Source organism: Lolium perenne, chromosome 7 (assembly GCF_019359855.2).
Source record: "Lolium perenne isolate Kyuss_39 chromosome 7, Kyuss_2.0, whole genome shotgun sequence".
NCBI classification, from domain to species: domain Eukaryota; kingdom Viridiplantae; phylum Streptophyta; class Magnoliopsida; order Poales; family Poaceae; genus Lolium; species Lolium perenne.
The window spans coordinates 303,911,457-303,931,927 of NC_067250.2; the positions used below are offsets into that span (position 1 = coordinate 303,911,457).

The following is a 20,471-nucleotide window of genomic DNA, read 5'->3' on the forward strand; positions in this document are numbered from 1 at the left end:
TTTGCTGAGTTGGGATCCAACATGATCCTTAGGCGGGAAGGTGGTTCTCATTGGTCACTTATCTGCCAATGAACATCTTGAGTATTCACTTTAATGTGATGCAAAAACAAGGAAAACGCAAGTCGAAAAATAATGGTGTGCAATCTTGCAAGACTCATTTGTTCCTTTAGCTTGACTACTTGAGAGTTGATCAGAAAATTTAGACAAGTAGACTGGGTTGATTATTCATGATGGCCCAGAGATTAGTAGTATGCAAAGTACAAAATATTTATATTTTATATGTGTTCAACAATCATATTTGATTGTATTATATATATGAATGTATCTTATCTTCGAAAATTAACAAAGTCTACCTATTACAGACTCTACAATGAACCTTTGAAGGGGTTATGTAGCATCATGCCGTGAAATATATCTGCGGGAATCGGTGATTCTCATTAGGGTAAGAAATGGAGGAAAAATAAAAGACCAGAAGTACTCCAAGTTAAAATTGAAATTCATCAGTTCGTGGGATGGCAGCGATCCTCCGTACCCGCCATGCTGTTACAGCTTCATCTCCGCCAAGGGCTGTCTTGGCCCAGTGCAGCGCGTCTCCATACTATTAGCTTGAGATTGAAGGAGTAGACCACGCATAAAGTACATTAGAACAATAATTGGCCAAGAATTCTCATGTCTCGAAAATTGTTTGGCCTGACTAGTAGGCCTTCATTCGTCAAGCGAACTATGTGGTGCAGTGCATCAAAGCCTTTGTCAATGCAAGGGATCATGTGATTGACCTGAGGGTAAGGAGAAAAATTAAAATTAATTATCAGGAATTGAATTTTGGTTTCAAGTCCTGTCTTGATACTTGAGATGGGCAAAAATCTGGTACCCATTCACGTTAGACTATTTTGCTAAAGATTCAGTTTTTCCAGATGGATTCTTATAAAAAAGTAATAATTCATGATCCATACTATTCTAGAGTTCTGAACTGATTCACTAATGACGAATATTAGTACCCATGCAGCCGAAACCATGTAATGCGAGCTCACTTACAAATTCCTCAGTGCGTACAATGGACGGAGTACAGAAGCAACACAGCCTATAACCTACAGAGATTTGTATCACAATATACTTGATATTCTAACACTGTCTCATTTCACTTTATCTCGTCACAATCTTGTATTACAACTGATGGGCTAATCCTCAGGACATCGCCGATAGAAAATATGTACAGAGACAAGTAGGACTTATGTCAGTGCAGTTGTGAGATAGTTATAAATAATTATAATTTTGTCAATGGAACTAATTATTTTATAATGATCCATATTTTGAGAGTATCCAAGAAAAAAATGCTAAAGATATATGTCCGATCATGTTGGAAAAGATGCCTCCCACAAAGGGTTATCCATGTAAAGAATGGCGCGGGTCACATGAACATATACTCTCAAACAGATGAGAAATACTTCTTTTTTTTCACTTTGATTTTTTTTTAAAAAGGTATCAATTTTCCTAGCCTCTCCAACCTATTTCTTCAATTTAATAGGGAAAAATCTTGGGCTCAAACCAAACACACCTGCAATCTTTTGTACCTCTGATTGCATTACATGAATGACTGTGTACAGTAATTATGATGACCCTCCCCTAAATGCAGTTAAGTTAGAAATCAACAATTCACCAAAATACAAAGCAACGAGCCGACAAGTAAACCAAGGTCAATAGATGTTTACTACTGCCAGGAGAACAAATGTACTGAAAAGGTGAAAATGCGTTGAGCTGACTGCCCCAAGTAAACCAAGGAGAGTTTTCAGAACGCTACTATTTTCAGAAGTCAATCAATCTTCAGACTAGTATATGCAACGCACTTAGCCAGGAGAACTTATCAATCGTCAGACTAACTCGCATCTCCTTGAAAATAGAATCTCGGAGAAGGTAGATCAGGTAAGAAAGAAATCCTAATAACTTGGCACGGTTTGAACCAAAAGAAATCTGCAACGGACTCAGCAAAATCCTAATAGACAAAGCCAATTTGCAGCCTGGTCAACGGCGGCTAGAGCACAGTGGTAGAGGGGAAAACGGACCTTTTGGTGGGCGCCGTGGTGGTTGTGGACGAGCTCCTCCTGGTCGGGCATGTACAGGTCGCCTCCCTCCTCGGTTTGTGCATCGTCGTTGCTGCAGCCGGTCCACGCTCTGACTGCAACGGCGGCGGTACACAGGCGAGTCTCTAGGGCATGGCAGTGACCGTGGAGTTGGTCCTCCATCACCACCGCCGGCTTCAGCCTCGACCGTCGCCGTATGGATCTGCATCGAGCCGGGAGGCGGCGGGAGCCCAGGTCGCCCGGGGTTGTACGGGGAGAACCGCGATGTGAGCTGCCATGGCGGCAGCTATGGTGAGCAGAGGGATGGCGGCGGCGCACAATTTGGGATCGAAATCTCGGGGCGGTAGATGGGGAGCGAGAGAGAATTGATTGGGTGAGGAATCAAGGAGGCGGTGGCTGCTGCGAGGAACTAGCTAGGCCGAAATTAAGGAGAGATGCTTCGGGTATCGGGAGCAGGAATTGACTCTGCGCTAATTCTGTGTTTTCGCGATGGCCGTTGGATGGAGATTAGGAGAGGCGTTGGACGGTTCAGATGCTGCTTTCTAGGGTGATCCGCGGGATTGCGATTCTTGGGATCTGATTGGATGAGCAGCTCCCTTATGTGTAGTATCAAGTTTCTTTCCAAACAGTTCAAAAAAAAGTTTCTTTCCAAAAGAAAACACCACTAAACTCTCCAATTGATCCTAGGCAGTAGTTTTCGCATATATGTGGCCCAATGAGTTCACATGCAATGGATGAGTTGTGTCCACCGAGCTAGCACTACATCGAGCTAGATGATTTTTGGGTTAGTACTCCATGGGGTCATCCACCATCCGGCTCCACGCATTGCCGCAACCTAGTCGGTGGCAACCCCCGTCAGGAATCAATCACCAACTCATTCACGTGTCAGCGAGAGCACCACACTCTAGGGTTATCGTCTTGCCATCCTCCCGCAGAGTCCTTGTCGGCATGCGAATGTGTGCCCACTGCCGAACTCTTGTCCGAATACTCGGCACATCATCGCCCCGCCCCTACACCAATCTCCTGTATATACCCATCTTAGGACTCAACTCCATAAATCTAGGGTTTACGAGGATTTATTAGTGTGATCTCATGTTTCCCTCTATTATACGACCAAGGGAAGGAAACACTCTAGCTTTTCACCACAAATAGGTAATTTTATGTGAATTTCTATGTTATTTGTGATATAATATGCCATGTTCTTAGCAAGTTGGTTATATTGCTTCAAAGTGTGATTTTTCAAATATAAGTCCAAAAACTTATTGCGAGATAGTCCTATTTCTAAAGCATGAGAAACTTCGAAGTTGTGGATGGACTTTTCCTCTAAGTTGACCTTATATACACATATTAGCACTCCACCTAGAAAATTTATTAAATTTTCACCCGAAGTGATGATTTTATCTCAATTTATTGTTTTATAGTAGCAAATAGGTCACATGGCCAATACTTGCTTTAAATAGGGGCCAAGTTGTTACAAAATTTGGTTCGGTTAAACAATGGGAGATTTCGATTCCACGTCCAGCAACTTCTTTGACGGATTGTCTAGTAAATCATGAAGGAGGTGTCAGATCTGCCGCCCATCGTCATCACCATCATCTTTTGTTTTATCCTAGGAGTAATTATTATCTATCATTTCATGTCATTAGTATTCATGCATTGTTAGGGTTGTTATTTGATGCTTCGGGATGGTTATCACCTACAATTCCATGTGCCATTAGGGTTGTTATGTCCGTGACATCTTCGTTGGAAAGCTCATTAGGAGTTATGCTAAAAAGTGTACACCTTCTAGTTATCAAGTGCTTTTGGTTGTGTCACCACTAATGTGTCATCTCATCCATTAGTTGTATTTGTATTTCCACTAACATGGCCCTTGGGATGACACACGGACCTGATCATATATACTCGGGCTTTTATGATGTGAGTCTTCAAGGCATCATATATCTTTGCCTTATTATGTCTCTTTAGTTCTTGGCCTTTGGTCCTAGAGGAGCTATTTTGTGTTGGTGCCATGCATAGCTATCTTGGCGCTCGAGGGAGGCGTTGACAACGTGTTGTGTTTCAATCATGCATGATGACAACACTTCGGTGCCACACAGTCTAAGTCATATGTTATATTCTGGCTATGTTGATAGCACTCTGGTGTTGCCCCGTCGTGTCGGCAATCGAATCCCTTTTTGACATTCTTAAGACACTCCTCTGTGTTTTTGGTATGCATATGAATATTCCCCTATGTTAAACTTTGGATGGTCTTATAGTCTTCGGTGTTCTCAGCTGAGTTCCTAGAGTCTAGCAATTTGGCTTGTGGTTTCCGAGGTGTCTTCTCGGTTCGTCGCTTTTGGTTGTACCCTTTTTGCGAGCGACTTGGACATCACACCAATGCATGCGGTGCAGGTCTCAACTCCGTAGGTCCTCCATCATCCTTGGGCCAGGTTGCTTCCCTCAAGTTGTCCGCGCCTACCCTATAATCCATGTTATCTCCGAAATTGTAGTGCCTCAGTCGAAATTATTTTGACAGAACTTATCTGAAAAAAATCATTTGGGAAGAAACCCGACCGTGACAAGTGCAGTGACGTGCATATACCTATGTACATGTGTGTAATTTTTTCGTCACGTGCTATATGGTTGTACAACAGCATGTACGTACACATACTGAGTTAGCACATCCATACGTACTACAGCCCATACAACAGGTGCCAATCCCAACAAAATTTTGACACGCTGACGGAAATTGATTGTTTAGTCCAACATTCTCGTTTCCCTGAAATAAAGAGACCATCGTCGTGAAAAAAAGGGGAGAAATTTGGGCACACCATCAGCACCTCCCTCTCCTCCTGACCCCATTTGCGCCTCCTCCGTCGCCGTCCTGCTCCGGCGAGCCAACCACCGCATCGGCACCAGATCATCCTCCTCTCTCTATTGCACGCCGTGGAACCGCTCAATCGCTGCCCCACCACAAACCCTAGCAGCCCAATATCCCGCCTTGTCCCCTCCGGCGCCGGCCGCCGGAATTTCACCTCCGCCGCTACCTCGTCTCCCACACCATCGCCTCCTCCTCCCCTTCCTGTCTCCGTCCCCAGTTCCTTCCATCCTCGCCTTCCACATCAGATCGACGCCGGAGCCCCATCCTCGCCGATTCGAGATGCGCTGCCGGCCAGGAGCCACGGCGTCGCGGCTGCTTGTTCGCCGGCGCGCGCGTGTACCGTTAGGACGGTGCGCGGCGCTCCGCCGAACTCGCTGCCTGCGTCGCGCGTGTGTCCGAGGGCGGTTGCTGCACGCCGGCGTGGCAGCAGGTCGCGACGGCACCGCCCGCCTTGCCCGTCGCCCGTCTCCAGCGGCTGATGGTATGATGTGCCCAAACCCCTGCCCCCAATCCTATTCTCTCCTATTTGACAAAAAACGAAATTTTCTTGAGCAGCTAGAGGCGTGGTTGCAGCTTTGGTTTCTGAAATTAAATACACCTGTAAACGAAATTTCAGGACACTTATGCACAGTAACGAAGTTTTGGTCTGATGTAAAACAACAAATTAGTGGTGCATAGTTATTTCAATACTGAGTTCAGATTGAGTTGGGCACCTGTAGTGCATGCTCAGATGCTACGTTGATCATCCTCAGTTTGCTACGTAGACTGACATTGCTTGGCCTACCCTAGTAATTGTTGTGTGTGTCTTGAAACTTGTATATTCATCTAAGCATGTTCTATCTTGTTCATCATTGTGGTAGCTATTATAATTTGTTGAGTTGAAGTAGCTGTATTGCTGTCAGCATTTTTTACTTGGCCAAATTAAGATGGTTAGTTCGCTGTATTATCCTGATGTTGAGCTTTCCCATTTTCCTGTCCAGGGAAGTGTGAGATGGTAAAGCTGTTGTCGCTGCTTTCTAGAGGAGTCCATGTCCGTCGCCGCGTTTTTGTTCTGGCTGGTGCATTTTTTTTTTCCGGCAACGGCATTGCGAGACGAGCACTAGGCCACCGGCGGCAGTGGAGGTGCTGATGTGATTATGTAATACTGTTTAAGGTCTTGTTATAATATTCAGTCGGTAACAACTTCCTTTGCATCATTTCTGTTGAATTAAACTTGTAGCTGGCTAATTTGTTTGAGCTCATGCATATTCCATGTTGACTGAATTTCAATATTTTCCATGTGCTAAACGGCTTGAGTGGTCAATGTCGATTATCAACTAGGCGTAGTGCTATACAATGAGTAATGAACTAATGATGCATGAAAGAAACTGTAGCGTTTGTTTTCAAAGTCTGCTGCCATATATTTTTGATACAATTTCTTGAGTTGAAGTAGTTGTTTTTGCTGTCAGCATTTGGTTGGCCAAATTAAGCTGGTTTGTTTGCTGTAGTATCCTCATCTTGAGCTTCGCCATCTGCCTGTCTAGGGAAGTGCAACTGCAAGATGAACACTGATTCAGGTCTTGTAATAATAATATTCAGTATGGAAGTTGGTTTGCTGTCAGCATTTGCTTGGCCAGATTAAGATGGTTGGTTTGCTGTATTATCCTAATGTTGAGTTTCCTATTTACTTGTCCAGGGAAGTGGGAGATGGCGAAGCTGCAGCTTTCTAGAGGAGCCGAGGGCTGGCCGTGTCCCTCGCTGCCTATCTGGCTTCTTAATTCTGGCTTTGGTGGTGGTGATCTGTTTATGTAACACCGTTTCAGGTACTCTGCTGTGCACATGGGCGACAGTTAGCAATTCCATCTATTTCTTGATATACCAATAATTTCTTGATCCGAAGTAGAGTAGTTGTGCTGTCAACTTTTGCTGCTGGCCAAATTAAGATTGTTATTTTGCTGTACTATGCCTGATCTTTAGCTTTGCCATGTACCTCTCCAGGGAAGTTGAAGTGCGAGATGGTAGTGGCTGCTGCTGCTGTTGATTTGTAGCGGTGGCGGTGGTGTTGCATGTTCTGGTATGGGCATAGCGAGACGAGCACTTGCCCAATGTCGGCAGTTGTGGCGGTGTGGTGATGTGATTATGTAATATAATGATTCAGGTCTTGCGATGATAATAGTAACAATATTCAGACTGTAAGTTGTAGCAGTAGTGTTGTCTGCAAGTATAAATCAATTTTAACGCTTGTGTTGGATCAAAATTTAAGTTGGGTGGCCCCAGTTTAGTTGGTACGTTAACAATTTCGTGGCTTGTATTGTTTGTTAGTACTAGTATAAATGCCCGTGCGTTGCTACGGGTTCTCGAATTTCATTTCTCAATGCACATATATAATTCGAAATTCACTATAAAATATCAAAATAAATCAAGGATATCATAATGGACTACAACATTATAATACATAACAGCAATATAACAAGACAACATTGTTATGCATCTGCGTGATTTTAAGTTCTAGGTCTTCTTGTTACTCTTCAGCGGTAAACCCGACGTCTATGTTCTAGGCCGTCATAACTTTCAACCCAACAATCTATCCTTTTGGATGTATTATTGTCTCACAAAACATGAGTGCTACAAACACAAGTACAACTAAAGGAATAATTCTTTTCTAATTAGTCCAAACAATATTTTGATATTCATAAATATTCAGAGAATATCTTGGGTCGTAGCCTTTTGTGTCAAAAATACAAAAGGGCTAGCAAATCTTCAATAATGTCTGGGCTAGAAATATACACGTGAAACCACCCATTTTATAAAGACGAAAGTACTGATCTAGAATTACAATTATTAGCTTTGAACGAGAACTACAGTTTTTTTTGTGGGCTGCTATTTCAACATTTTTGTTGCAAATAGAGGCACTAATTGTATATTAAATTTCAGAAGTACGTTAACCAAAAAAATTGTGCTTCGCAATAAACAAAGAGTGCTAAAAAATCTCTCCAAAAGAGTATCACACGGTTACGTTAACCAAAATAAATTGTGGCATCCAGTGCTAGACGACAGATTTTTCAACCCCTTAAGTACCCAGAGTGTGTCTCTTTCACTCATTCATTTTACAAGCTAGCAGATCTATGACATATTACTGTCCCTTCAAAAGTTAAAGGACCTGGTTAGCCATAGATAAATATTTTCGGACAAGAAATAATTGGCAGTATAACCCCAGAACAACAAGAATAACAATGTAGGACCTTGATGTCAGTGCATATTTGTTTTGATCATGCATCAAACACGTGATGGCACATTTATGTTGAGCATCATTCATAAGAATCCATCAAAGTACCCATTCGTTAATGAAGCTGAAACTTCACAAGAAATTCTGTAGTGAATCAATAAATGGAAGGGCTAGAGATCATGGATATTTAGCACAATTTGGTACTCGTGTGATACATGATCCATTTGAAAGCTCAGGTTCTGGGAGGAATGCAAGGCATGTTCTATAAAAAAAAGGAGAGCACCTGCTCAACAGAAAAATATGGAAGCTTTCTGCCTCTTCTCTGAAAATAAGGAGATCACTGGCAGTCAAAAATATCAGTAATTGTCCCAAGCATTCTGCATTTTCTTTGAAAATAAGAAGAGCACTCACAGTCATACACATCAGTTGGCGTCCCCTGCTAAGTGGAATAAAATTGATCAGCTAGAGCGCCACACCAAATAATATCCATTAATTTTAGCTATTTGCACCAAATTAGGGATTCAAACCCGAAATTACATATTTGGTTAGGATATTTCTTCAGTTAAAGCTTTCCAGCATTAATGTTTACATATGTTCCAACTAAAAGCTAAAAAAAAAACTTACTCGTATAGAGCACAAGGGAGCAAGCGAGTGTTGGAGAGCTTGAGCATACCTTGATGTATCTGGCGAACAATCAGCTTTGACGGTGGTGCACTGAGAAGTAGAGAAGAAGTGAGCAGGCTGAGAAGGTGAACACGCAGAGAACAAATAATCTCATCATAAATACATCACCAAACATATATAATATAAACACCTTAGGATAAATACTTTCAGGAAATATTTGTACATATATACTCCATCATTGAAAGGTAACATCATTACTCATGACCTAGTTAAAATCCAAATGGGAAACAATTATCGGAACAATCAGCTTTGATTGGGCAGCAATCTGAAAAATTATCATGCGTTAAGATTATAAATCCTCGGCCTGGGTAAACTAACTGTAATTGAGCGGCATTGTGCATTCCTTCTTTCAGATTACTGACCACATCTGTCACTTTCTTCATCAGGGGCACAAACACTTTGACAAAATTCTATAGAATCTTAAAATAGGACTTCACAAAAGCCCAAATTTTAGGAAGTTGCACAGGAACCAGGGATGGAAACAGGAAGATGATCCGTCCAAGGTGTTGTGAACTACCTTGGAGGTGACACTGTATAGTAGTATTCATTTGCACCATCGACTGAAAAAAATAGATACAATGCTTTGAAGTAAAGAAACTCATAAATCACTTTATGATAGGTGAATCAATGACAGTGCAATAGATAAACTTACATGAACAAAAGTAGTGCCGTAATCAAATTCTTGAAAAGGATATAGCAATTTACATTCTGAATTGAGTTTCTCTTTACAGTACTAATTTTTGGGGAGTCTCTTTAGTATTACTTTCTTTAGTTTTCCTAGCTAAACTATATGGTAACAAAGGGAAACATAAATATTAGGGAATACGAGCAGCTGCAAATAAACACTTTCTCAACAGTCAGCTCAACTATAATGTACTGTTGACCCTTCCCAGATTAGCCAAAACAAGATGCACTCGAGCATCACAACAACAACAAAGGAAAGTGAAGCACAGAAAGCCACCATGACAGCAGAAAGAAAGGAATGCAAGCTAAAGATCAGTAAACTGAACTAAAAAAATCAAATTCCACAAGAACCTTGTGCTCTATGATGTAGAACATCTATATAAATTGCAACGACCTTTTCTCCAGCTGCAGAAAAGATACTATATGGGTAAATAGTGAACAGGCCTCGTATTACCTTACAACAGTTGGATATATGAACGGTGCTGAAAAATGTCAAATTATTAGACTGGGATGAAAAGGAGCACCTATGCCTCGCAGATAGAAACCAACCTCATGCAAGTTTTTTACCCTTAGTGTCAGCCTTCCTAAGCTGAATCCTGCGGGATTTGTTCTCTTCTAACTGCTTTAACCGGTCATAGTTTAAATCTTTGATCATTGTATTAGCTTCACTCTCCATGTAAGTAATAGCCGCTACAACAACGTCGTGTTCCGCTAAGATGCCATCCATGGACTTGACTCCAGATAGTCATAGGGACAAGGGAACCTTGACAGGACAGTTTCGATGTTTGGAAAATAACAGTCACAGAGACTTTGTGGTCTTCATAAATCATGTGTTGATACTGAGCCTCTGTAAATCCAAGTTGCTTCAGCATTTCATCAAGCATTATTCTTCTAGGGATCTTTAAAAGTTTCTGAGCATCCTGCAATATGGAAGTTTCACAGCGAAATAGTCAACAAGCCATAGAAATGCTAATCACGCTGAACATGTAAATCAGTAAGATGTCTAGCTTTCTTAAACTGACTTGTTCCATTGTGATCTGTAAATCAGTACTGAAAGTGTTGTAGATAAGTATCAGATACCTATTATGTTTAGCGCACCTAGTAAAGGTAGGTTTTAGCATGACAAACAACATAATATCGATCGAGGAATAAACCTAGCGGTTTCTAAGCGGTGAAACTGGCTGATAATAATGCAAACTAAAATTCAAAGGTATCAGATTCCAAGGTTTGACCTGCTTGTTAGTCGAGAAAGCAGAAGTCACGGAGTGGAGAATATCGCTGCCATCATTCATGTTGGTGGCTGCTGCTATACAAAACAATCTCCATCATATTCAATATAGAAGTACCTAAAAAGGTTTGAAAACTGATTACCTCTGTCCATCTGATGTAACACTACTTCAGGAAGTTGTTTCAGTAAAACAGAATGACTGCTATCCCAAAGCTTCTGGTCCAGTTATCTTGCAAAGATCACTCATCGTATGACAGATTTAATGGATCTGTAATGAAAATTTGAATTGGACAAAATACTTCCAACAAATGTTATGAACATCAAATCAAAAGGCAACATGTTTTTCTCTATGCTATGAGTTTACCATCTGTAGCTACGCAGATGAAAATAAACTAAAGCAGGCAACCATTTTTTAATCCTGAAAAACTGCTAATGCGGTCCACTAAGCGAGCGTACATCAAATATACTCTATATTATTTTATAGTAAGATAAGAGGAGTTCGAACCAACGACACTACATAACCATTAAATTTTAATAATCCCACCAGTAGCTACCAACAGGCAAGGCCACAAAGTAAGAAACGGAGAAGACAACATAGCTGAATCGAAGAATAAAATTACATGTTAGGGCTAGATAATAAACGGAGAAGACAACATAGCTGAATCGAAGAATATGTAACTCCAGAAATACCAAAAAGTTTTGCTCTCTTTAAAGCCTGTATTGGTGTAAATGGCAAATTAGACACGAAAGGCTACTATCTAAATTACTTGTCACCACAATAGAGCAAACCTCTGAATATATCCACTGCATATGTTCTGCATCATCAACATCAAGAGATGGTTTCATTTCCAGATGTGATAGCTTCCAGGTTATGTCCAGCCGACATTGGTACTACTGTTTGGAATAGAAAAGCAAATGCAAACATTAGTTCGTGTACTCATGTTTCCGAACAAATTAGCAAATGCAAACATTAGACTGCTACAGATTTATAATGCCTTTTCTTGATCCTAGGATAGCAAATTCAGAAATTCATATATTGTAACTATCATTTAACAAATTCAGAAATTCATATACTGTGGCTCCAAAAAGTAAAACAAGATCATGTTTTTTTTTTGTTGGCATAATCATTTTCTTTATAGCATTGTTGCATTTGTTTTTCTGTTGTATATTCTTTATAGCATGAATATTTTTGTAGGATATGGTCAAGGGAACAAGAGGGGTACAATATAACAAGAGAAAGAGAATACAACTTTCCTAGCACCAAGTATGATTAGTATACAGAAGTAACACCAGGTACTTATCATAAGAACTTGGATCATATAGTAACATCAGGTACCAATACAATTTTCCTTCTATCATTCATGAATATATACAAGTTTAAAACTGAAACCAACAATAAGGCAGGTCACCTTCACAGTAAGAAAGGCTGACGATGCACCTTGCTCACCGGACCACTCTCGTCGTCGCCGGAGCGGAGAAAGCTTCAAGGCAGAGTACAGATCAGAGGGAGTACAGCTTCTAGGCGATGTGCTCTGGGAGTACACACCGGAGAAAAGGTCACACTACACTCTCATCGGTAGCTAAGAACCTAAAAGTCATGAATTTTATAATGTGAAATCCAGAAGATGCAAAAATACAAAATAAAGGCTCGGTTTGAAAATAATCATACAAATACAAGAATAAGATAATAGCTAGTTCGTAAGCAAACACCATGAGAACCAAATGGGACAATATAACTCCCTCTGATGGAATATCATTGACAGGCATGGCATGACATTTTACAAACAAAACAAAAGAGCACTTGAATGAGAAGATAAACAGCATTTTGAAAACATTTTTATCGTCTTACTTATCCAAGTTATTACAACCTAAATAAACGTCATCTCTTTGCCAAACACTACAAACGTACATTTCAGTTCTTGCTACCAAAAGTTAACTTGCATCTCTGAATTTCAGAATGGGACAACGCAATTCCATGTAATGGAAAATAGTGAGGCACCTCCATTCCAAACTTGTGCCAGAACATACACGGAAAATTCAGTAAACAAGGCTTATACAATATGGGAAAATTACTACCTGAACAAAGCTGACTACCTGAACGAACTTGAGGAGGCGCTGCAAGATCCGGAGCTGGCTGAACGAACTCGAGGAGGTGCTGCAAGATCCTGAGTTGGTGAACGAACTCGAGGAGGCGCCCTGAGCTTGCTGAACGAACTCGAGTAGGCGCTGCAAGATCCGGAGTAACTCGTCGGAGGTGGGGAGAAGCGGGAGGAGGCCGACCATCGTCGTTGGAGGAGAAAGACGACTGCGACCAAAGGTCTAGCGCGTTGTCGTTGTCGCCCTGAAGGCCTTGATGCCGCATCGGCCGATCCCGTCCTCGCCGACCTCCGCGACAAAGCTGGAGGAGGAGGTGATGCTGGAGCGTGGCAGGACGAAGGAGGACGATGAGGGCGGGGATGCGGGTCCTTGAGCGTGTGGTTCCGTGGTCATCTCTCCATGCGAGAGGAGGCAGGCTTGGGCGAGCCTGACCTCGCCAAACTGCGGCCGGTCGGGGCGATCTCATGTCCTGGCCAAGGTCGAGCAGAGGCGGGGCAGGTAGAGGGGCGGCGGGCGAGATCCTGGCGAGCGGCGGCGGGCGAGGTCCTAGCAAGTGACGGCGGACAGGTGGTAATCGACATAGTCGAGCGGCGGCGCGTGAGGTTCTAGCGAGCGGCGGCGGACGAGGTTCTCGGAAACAGAGGAGGCGAGGTAGTGTTGCTTGGGAATTGGATTTGTTGGGCTTGGCTGGCCCATCTGGGCGGTAGCGACGTGCGACGAAGGACGACGAAAGTTTAACGTATTGCTCCTTAGGCAGAATAAGGAACCAGTTTAGTCTTTTTAAGTAGTAGAGACCTAAATAAACGTCATCTCTTTGCCAAACACTACAAACGTACATTTCAGTTCTTGCTACCAAAAGTTAACTTGCATCTCTGAATTTCAGAATGGGACAACGCAATTCCATGTAATGGAAAATAGTGAGGCACCTCCATTCCAAACTTGTGCCAGAACATACACGGAAAATTCAGTAAACAACGCTTATACAATATGGGAAAATTACTACCTGAACAAAGCTGACTACCTGAACGAACTTGAGGAGGCGCTGCAAGATCCGGAGCTGGCTGAACGAACTCGAGGAGGTGCTGCAAGATCCTGAGTTGGTGAACGAACTCGAGGAGGCGTCCTGAGCTTGCTGAACGAACTCGAGTAGGCGCTGCAAGATCCGGAGTAACTCGTCGGAGGTGGGGAGAAGCGGGAGGAGGCCGACCATCGTCGTTGGAGGAGAAAGACGACTGCGACCAAAGATCTAGCGCGTTGTCGTTGTCGCCCTGAAGGCCTTGATGCCGCATCGGCCGATCCCGTCCTCGCCGACCTCCGCGACAAAGCTGGAGGAGGAGGTGATGCTGGAGCGTGGCAGGACGAAGGAGGACGATGAGGGCGGGGATGCGGGTCCTTGAGCGTGTGGTTCCGTGGTCATCTCTCCATGCGAGAGGAGGCAGGCTTGGGCGAGCCTGACCTCGCCAAACTGCGGCCGGTCGGGGCGATCTCATGTCCTGGCCAAGGTCGAGCAGAGGCGGGGCAGGTAGAGGGGCGGCGGGCGAGATCCTGGCGAGCGGCGGCGGGCGAGGTCCTAGCAAGTGACGGCGGACAGGTGGTAATCGACATGGTCGAGCGGCGGCGCGTGAGGTTCTAGCGAGCGGCGGCGGACGAGGTTCTCGGAAACAGAGGAGGCGAGGTAGTGTTGCTTGGGAATCGGATTTGTTGGGCTTGGCTGGCCCATCTGGGCGGTAGCGACGTGCGACGAAGGACGACGAAAGTTTAACGTATTGCTCCTTAGGCAGAATAAGGAACCAGTTTAGTCTTTTTAAGTAGTAGAGATACTTCCCCTTCGGAGAGGAATTAGGGTATGGTCATTTTAGAGAAAGTAGTGTCTTTTTTTTTTTTTAAACTTGGAGAAATTAATGTCTAACCAGCTACTAGTGTTAAGAGACAGATGTGGTTCATCGTGCTAACATTTGCTGCAGAGATAGCCAAGCTAGTGTCGTTCAAATTCGAAGTAGGGAAAAAAAAGAAGGGAGAGAGAGAGAGAGAACGACCTGGAGGGCTGGCCTGACGTTTTTTTTCTTCTGAAACACAGTAGATGATCACACATACGTACATAACTTACTCCCACACACATCCTACTTCTACTATTTTGTGGATAAAGATTAGAGCTAGACGGAAATTAAAATGAAGGATGGAACTGAAAAAGCGCTCTTGGTCAGGTGCTGATGGATCGATTAGTCACAAACAAAGAGAATCTCCATGGTCACGGCCAGGCGTTGAAGACCAAGCGATCGATTGAGCCACTGCAGGCTCCTTGAAAATCGGTTGATAATTGGCGCGCGCAACCCCAAATGAATTGAAATCGAGGGAACCAACCAAAAGAGGTGCCGCGTCCTTTTATTAAGGTTGATGATTCGTTCACACAGGGAGACAACGAAAGAAGAGGCGCTTTGGGACGAGCAACTCGATCAAAGTTTCGTGTTGCGGCACGCATGCATGTCACGTCCCCATGTAGTGAGGACCAACACATACGTGCGATGTAGCTGTGCATGTCGATCGGGTGAAGCATGCATATAGGTAGAGATCGAAAGGGAAATAATCTAAGCTGAACAGGTCAGGTCGCATGATCATTTGTTTTGAATTGAAGAAAAGAAACAAAGTGAAGGCAGATGCATGGAAGGAGATGGGTACGAGCGACACAATTAATAAACCCGAGGCAGAAAAAGAGGTAATCGTTCCACCAGCTGATAAGAGTGGAGCGGAGACAGCTAGTATTAATTCGCGTCGCTATTTTTTGGAGAGAAAAGTGGATTAGTCAACGTCCAGCGGCGGTGCGTATGTCCCGATGGAAGAGCAACAGAACAGAGGGAGCTCCAAATTCAGGTGGATTCAGCCGTGCGCTCGCGTTAAAAATCTCCGTGCGGCGGAACGTGCAGGCACTCCTGGCTGCGTGGACACGGCGCAGCAGTCGAGCGTGGTGAATACGGCCGCCGCGGCCCAGGACTTTGTGGCGCTTGTGAGGAGCGAGTCGCTCGCGTGTGCCCCTGCCGCCACACCGCGCCCATGTGTGCCGCTCCGGAGGAGGTGACTGCGACGCGCGCGGCTCCTCCAAATGTACACATGCCTATTTTGTCGCTCCTTGACTACTACAGTTTCGGACAACTTAACCCCGAAGGAACAAGGAGAAGTTACCTCGTCTCTCCATCTTGCAGCTCCACTGCTATACGAATATACGATCGATCGACACGAGGTGAAAATTACAATACAAGGTAAAACAAATCGGCAGTGCTACAACAGTGCTTGCCTTCTGTTTCAAGGCTCTTCTGGTTGGTACTAGTACTTGGTTGCGGGAAACCGCCACTGCTGAGCAGACCAGTTTCCTCAGCATTTCCTGCTCTCAGCTATCTTCTTCTCCCAGAAGATGGGGCGTGGGAAGGTGGTGGTGAAGAGGATCGAGAACAAGGTGAACCGGCAGGTGACCTTCAGCAAGCGTCGCGGTGGGCTGCTGAAGAAGGCGCACGAGCTTGCCGTGCTCTGCGACGCGCACGTCGGCGTCATCGTCTTCTCCGCCCGTGGCAAGCTCTTCGAATACTGCAGCCCACTTACCAGGCATGTTCCTTCAGTTTATTCACCGCATAGCACGTTCATCGCGATTCTTGAATCTGCATTTTCTTCAATAAATTTTGGTATTAAGCTTGCCAAATGGATGGCACTAGCCGCGTAGAACGTTCTCTAAAGTTATCTAATGATGTCTAAATTCATCCCTATTCTAATCATGTGGCATCTTTCGATTAGGATTCATGGTCAGAATCAGATGCACTTAGCTATAGACGTTTCCTGAGCTCAGCCTGAAAAGTTCAACAAGTACTCTGTACTCCGGCATTCCACTTGCAGCTGCATATTCATAATCCTGGCATATTTAAAAAAAAAAACGGGGGCAAAAAAGATTTTGCCCCAATCGATTAATTAAGGCGGAGTTTGAAGTTTACGAGACTGTAAAAGCGGAGTCATTACAAAGTTTTACTCTCCCAACATCAAATCACCCAAGCGCTAGGCACCCGCCAAAACCCACAACCTCGCCTCAAGTTTTATCCTATCAAAGACTATTTGCGAGAGGGAGTTAAATCCAGGCATAATTAAACAATACAAAATGACTAAAAGTTAATTACTTAAATCTATCATGTATTCCTGTGTACGTACAGTAATAGTGACGTATTCACTTTTGATTTGTTAAGCTGGAGTGAGCTAATTAAGCGTTACGAGGCCATCAGCAACGCCCAGCACCAGGAGACAAATCATGATGATGATCAGGTTAACTAACAGATACACATACTTTGTACAACTTATTGACCTACGGAGTATATGCGATTCTTAATGCATCTGTGATTCTTGCCACGCAGCAAATGTCTGTGGAGATCGCAAGGCTGAGGCGTGAGTGTGACCAACTCAAGGCCAACATAAGGAGGCAGACCGGAGAAGACCTTGCATCCGCCAATACCGATGAGCTTGACAATCTGCAGAAGCAGCTCGAGTCTACACTAGGCAAAGTCCGTGACAGGAAAGTATGTACACGCTCTACATGGAATTCACCGTTACATGTCAGTGTGAGAGAAAAAAATGGTCATGTAACTGTGCATCATCTTTTCTTGTGTGCTGATGTAGGATGAGCTACTGAACCAGCAGCTGGACGAATCACGGCGCAAGGTAATTGCAATTGTGATCTGTTGGGTGAAGTAAGCATAAACCGATAAATGTCTCAGGAATTTGTTGATATGATTTATGGTCGTGAATGGTTGATCGTAGGTGCACATCTTGGAGGACCATAACCGTCGCCTGCGCCAAATGGTAATCTCCATATTGCTGCCTTCTTAGTGTGTGTAGACTTCATGTGTTCCTGAATATGTTCCTGAATATGTGAGTGTTGAGTGTTAACTCTGTCAGATCAACGAAGGCGGGCACCATCGTTCTTCCGTGGAGGCACCGTTGGTGGCTGCAGTGGATATGGCGTCACCAGCGACAGCTTCCGGGGGCTTGGAGGTTGGCCACGTCACCTTGGGGCCTTGGAGGTGTGGCGGACCACGGTCCCTCGCCGACGGGGAGTTTCCGTTCTTAATTTAGTTTGCTTTTCAGTCTCTCTTTTGGGATGGTGAGGCGGCGGCTACATCCTGAAGTCAGAATAAGGTCCTCCCCGCCCTATCCTCGCTCCGGTGGTGCATCTAGCGCTGACGGAGGGCGCGTGGAGTTGTGTGCCCATCGGATCTCCTGGGATCCGGTCGGTTTTCATGTTTATTGGTGTGGTTTCATGATAGTTTCTTCCGATCTACGGTTGTCATCATTGGCGATGGTTGCTGCTCTTGTGCGCTGGTCCTTTGGGATCTTAGCATGACGACTTCCCGTCTGTCTACTACAACAAGCTCTACTACGACAAGCTTTGCCCGACTCCGGCGATGGAGGGGCGAGGACAGCGGCGCGCCTTCGGCTCGTGCTAGTGTTTGTAGTCGTCGCTAGGTGGTCCGAGTACCAATTTGTAATTTTTTTTTACTTTTTGGCTTATTTGTACTACTGTTGATGATTATTAATAGATCGGTGGATTTCTCGCAAAAAAAAGGTTGGCCACGTCGGTGTGTGGGACAATGCTCCTTTATTTTATATATTTTTCCTTTATTTGTTTTCAGTACAATTTGATCCCGTCATAGGTCCTGATATTCCTAAACTTATATAAGCTAGGAATTTGCAGGATCACCAAAATTATGAGTTGAGAACTAGCTGTAGCAAGCAGAGTTTAGCGACTGAAATATCATAACGAAACCCAAGCCTACATTAGACATATATAGTTTGAGAATTAGAGCTCAGAAAACCATGCATACCGTAAGGAAGAACTGTAACATGATCAAAAACATAACGTGTTTGTTGGCAAAAAAGAAAGAAAAAAACACCCGCTTTGGTAGGCGTTGTTGGCTAAGCAGCATGCGCCGGATCATCGATCGATCCGCTTGTCGCGGCTAGATAGCCCGGGGCGGATCTCCCAGCAGGAGCTTGAGGCTGCCACACACAGCCGTAGCCATGGCGCCCCCGACAAGAGAAGAACGGACGGCGGCGCGGACACCCAGGGGCAAGGAAACGATTCCGTTGGCGCCGGCCATCGCGAGGACCTGGGTCAAGGCCGGCGTCTCCTCTTTCCGTCGTGCGTGCTCAATGGCTGAGTAGCAGCCCCACCACCCCGCGCCAACGCAAGTCGCCAATGGCGTGAGCGCGCAGACGGCTTGCATGCCGCCCCTAACGAAGAGGTACGGGGGCGCGAGTACGCTGGTAAAGAGTAAACCTTTCCCCAATTCCTCGCAGATGTTGAACGGCTCCCCTGATCTCGGCATTATGGTCGTCCTCCCCTGGGTCGATTGGGTGTTCGATGTTTTGGCCGTAACTTGGTTTTGGATTAGTGCTTTGGCAGGGAAGAGATTTGGTGAGTTAAATAGGATGTTGGATTGTCTCCCAAAGAAAGCCTGTTTTTGTTGTGCAAGAGGTACGAGAGGACGAGATGTATGGGAATTCGGAACACAGTATGAAAACCAGACCCATCCAGCAGAAAACCAAGGACGGGTCGGCATATCCCACCTCTCGTCTCCCACCTCTCCTCTTCCTGGTCTTATCCGCTCCGGGCCGGCAGGCCCCTCCCCTCCTCTTCTCCGGCGGAGGCCGGCGTTGAGTCTGGGCGAGGGTCCCTCCCCCGTGTATAGCAGTAGATAGGTTGTAGTCTAGGTTTCTTTGTGCCTTAGTGCCGTCTGGCTTCATGCCTTGGGGAGTTTCACCGGCTGGGCGCTCAGGCCGCCGTCAGCGGTGGTGGAGGTGGGGGCTGCTGGCCATCGTGCTCTGGAGCTTGGGGCCGTTGATGGCGGGCGTCTCTTCCTCTGATCCTCTTCAGAATAAGCCTGGGATGCGGCTGGATACGCCGGTCTCCCTCTGTTCTGGTTGCCGCGGTGGTTACCAAAAGAGGACTCCGACGTTTTCCGGCGGCATCTTGCCCCAGAGGTGCTTTGCTGCTACTGCAGGCAGCTTTCTTCGTGCGGAGCACATGGCGCCCAAGCTTGGCGTCGTGATCATCGGCCGGAAGGGCGGCCCGTCTTCAACCTCCAGCTAGGAGGCCTCTTCTCGAATCGGTTGCAGGAGCTCGACGCTGCGACGCCATCAAGTGGTTTGTCCCCGGTGGTATCGTGGTGGCCTGCAGCTTTGGTTCATCGCCGGAGCGGAGTTTCCGAGCGCACTGCTCTCAGACCTCGGCGGCGACGCCTTGAGGTCACCGACGATTCGTGGCGGAGGTACCCAGGGACCCGATTGCGTTTTATCTTTTTGTTCCAGGGTGCTTTTTGTAATATCGAGGGCCCTTTCTTCAAATAATAGGTTCTTAGTGCGAGTGTTGTTTAAGGGGCCTTCTTGTAATATGTACCTGCCACGTTTTATTTAATGCAGTCCTCTCGGGTCTTCCAGACCAGTCCCTTTGTTCAAAAAAAAAAAGAACACAGTATGAAAAGGATACTATTTGTACGTACGGAGTGTAATTCTGACGAGAGAGAGTTGTATTCCGGACCAAATACAACTCGGATTTTTTTTTGGCGTGAAACATCCTTCTTTACAATAAAAGTTCAATCCAAGGAA

The 20,471-nt window shown here is 44.9% G+C and overlaps 1 protein-coding gene and 2 long non-coding RNA genes across 12 annotated transcripts; 2 read left to right on the plus strand and 1 right to left on the minus strand.

Annotated features, from left to right (window-relative positions):
• Nucleotides 1-4,869: 4,869 nt before the first annotated feature.
• Nucleotides 4,870-7,193, plus strand: LOC127311943 (uncharacterized). Its single transcript, XR_011749668.1, has 4 exons — nt 4,870-5,419; nt 5,919-6,494; nt 6,614-6,740; nt 6,916-7,193. It is a non-coding gene; the product is annotated as an uncharacterized lncRNA (long non-coding RNA).
• Nucleotides 7,194-8,176: 983 nt separating this feature from the next.
• Nucleotides 8,177-14,632, minus strand: LOC127311942 (uncharacterized). Of its 10 annotated transcripts, XR_011749676.1 has the most exons (6): nt 12,834-14,626; nt 12,149-12,327; nt 10,744-11,633; nt 8,817-10,431; nt 8,555-8,579; nt 8,177-8,465 (listed from the first exon to the last, which is right to left on the minus strand). It is a non-coding gene; the product is annotated as an uncharacterized lncRNA (long non-coding RNA). The 10 variants fall into 10 exon arrangements; XR_011749674.1 differs by having other exon boundaries at nt 8,177-10,431; nt 10,744-11,454; nt 11,529-11,633; nt 12,834-14,630; XR_011749675.1 differs by having other exon boundaries at nt 8,555-10,431; nt 12,834-14,628.
• A 1,034-nt stretch (nt 14,633-15,666) lies between these two features.
• Nucleotides 15,667-18,359, plus strand: LOC127315093 (MADS-box transcription factor 30-like). Its single transcript, XM_071824388.1, has 7 exons — nt 15,667-15,886; nt 16,223-16,430; nt 17,057-17,132; nt 17,222-17,383; nt 17,484-17,525; nt 17,625-17,666; nt 17,763-18,359. The coding sequence occupies exons 1-7, from the start codon at nt 15,667-15,669 to the stop codon at nt 17,937-17,939; spliced, it is 927 nt and encodes a 308-aa protein (XP_071680489.1). The 3' UTR covers nt 17,940-18,359.
• The last annotated feature ends 2,112 nt before the right edge of the window (nt 18,360-20,471 follow it).

What these genes read in the sequence shown, in the direction of transcription:
- LOC127315093 (XM_071824388.1), top strand. Translation starts at nt 15,667, where the DNA reads ATGGAAGAGCAACAGAACAGAGGGAGCTCCAAATTCAGGTGGATTCAG. An exon ending in CAAATCATGATGATGATCAG is followed by an intron (nt 17,133 to 17,221) that starts GTTAACTAACAG and finishes CTTGCCACGCAG; the next exon opens with CAAATGTCTGTGGAGATCGC. An exon ending in GCAAAGTCCGTGACAGGAAA is followed by an intron (nt 17,384 to 17,483) that starts GTATGTACACGC and finishes GTGCTGATGTAG; the next exon opens with GATGAGCTACTGAACCAGCA.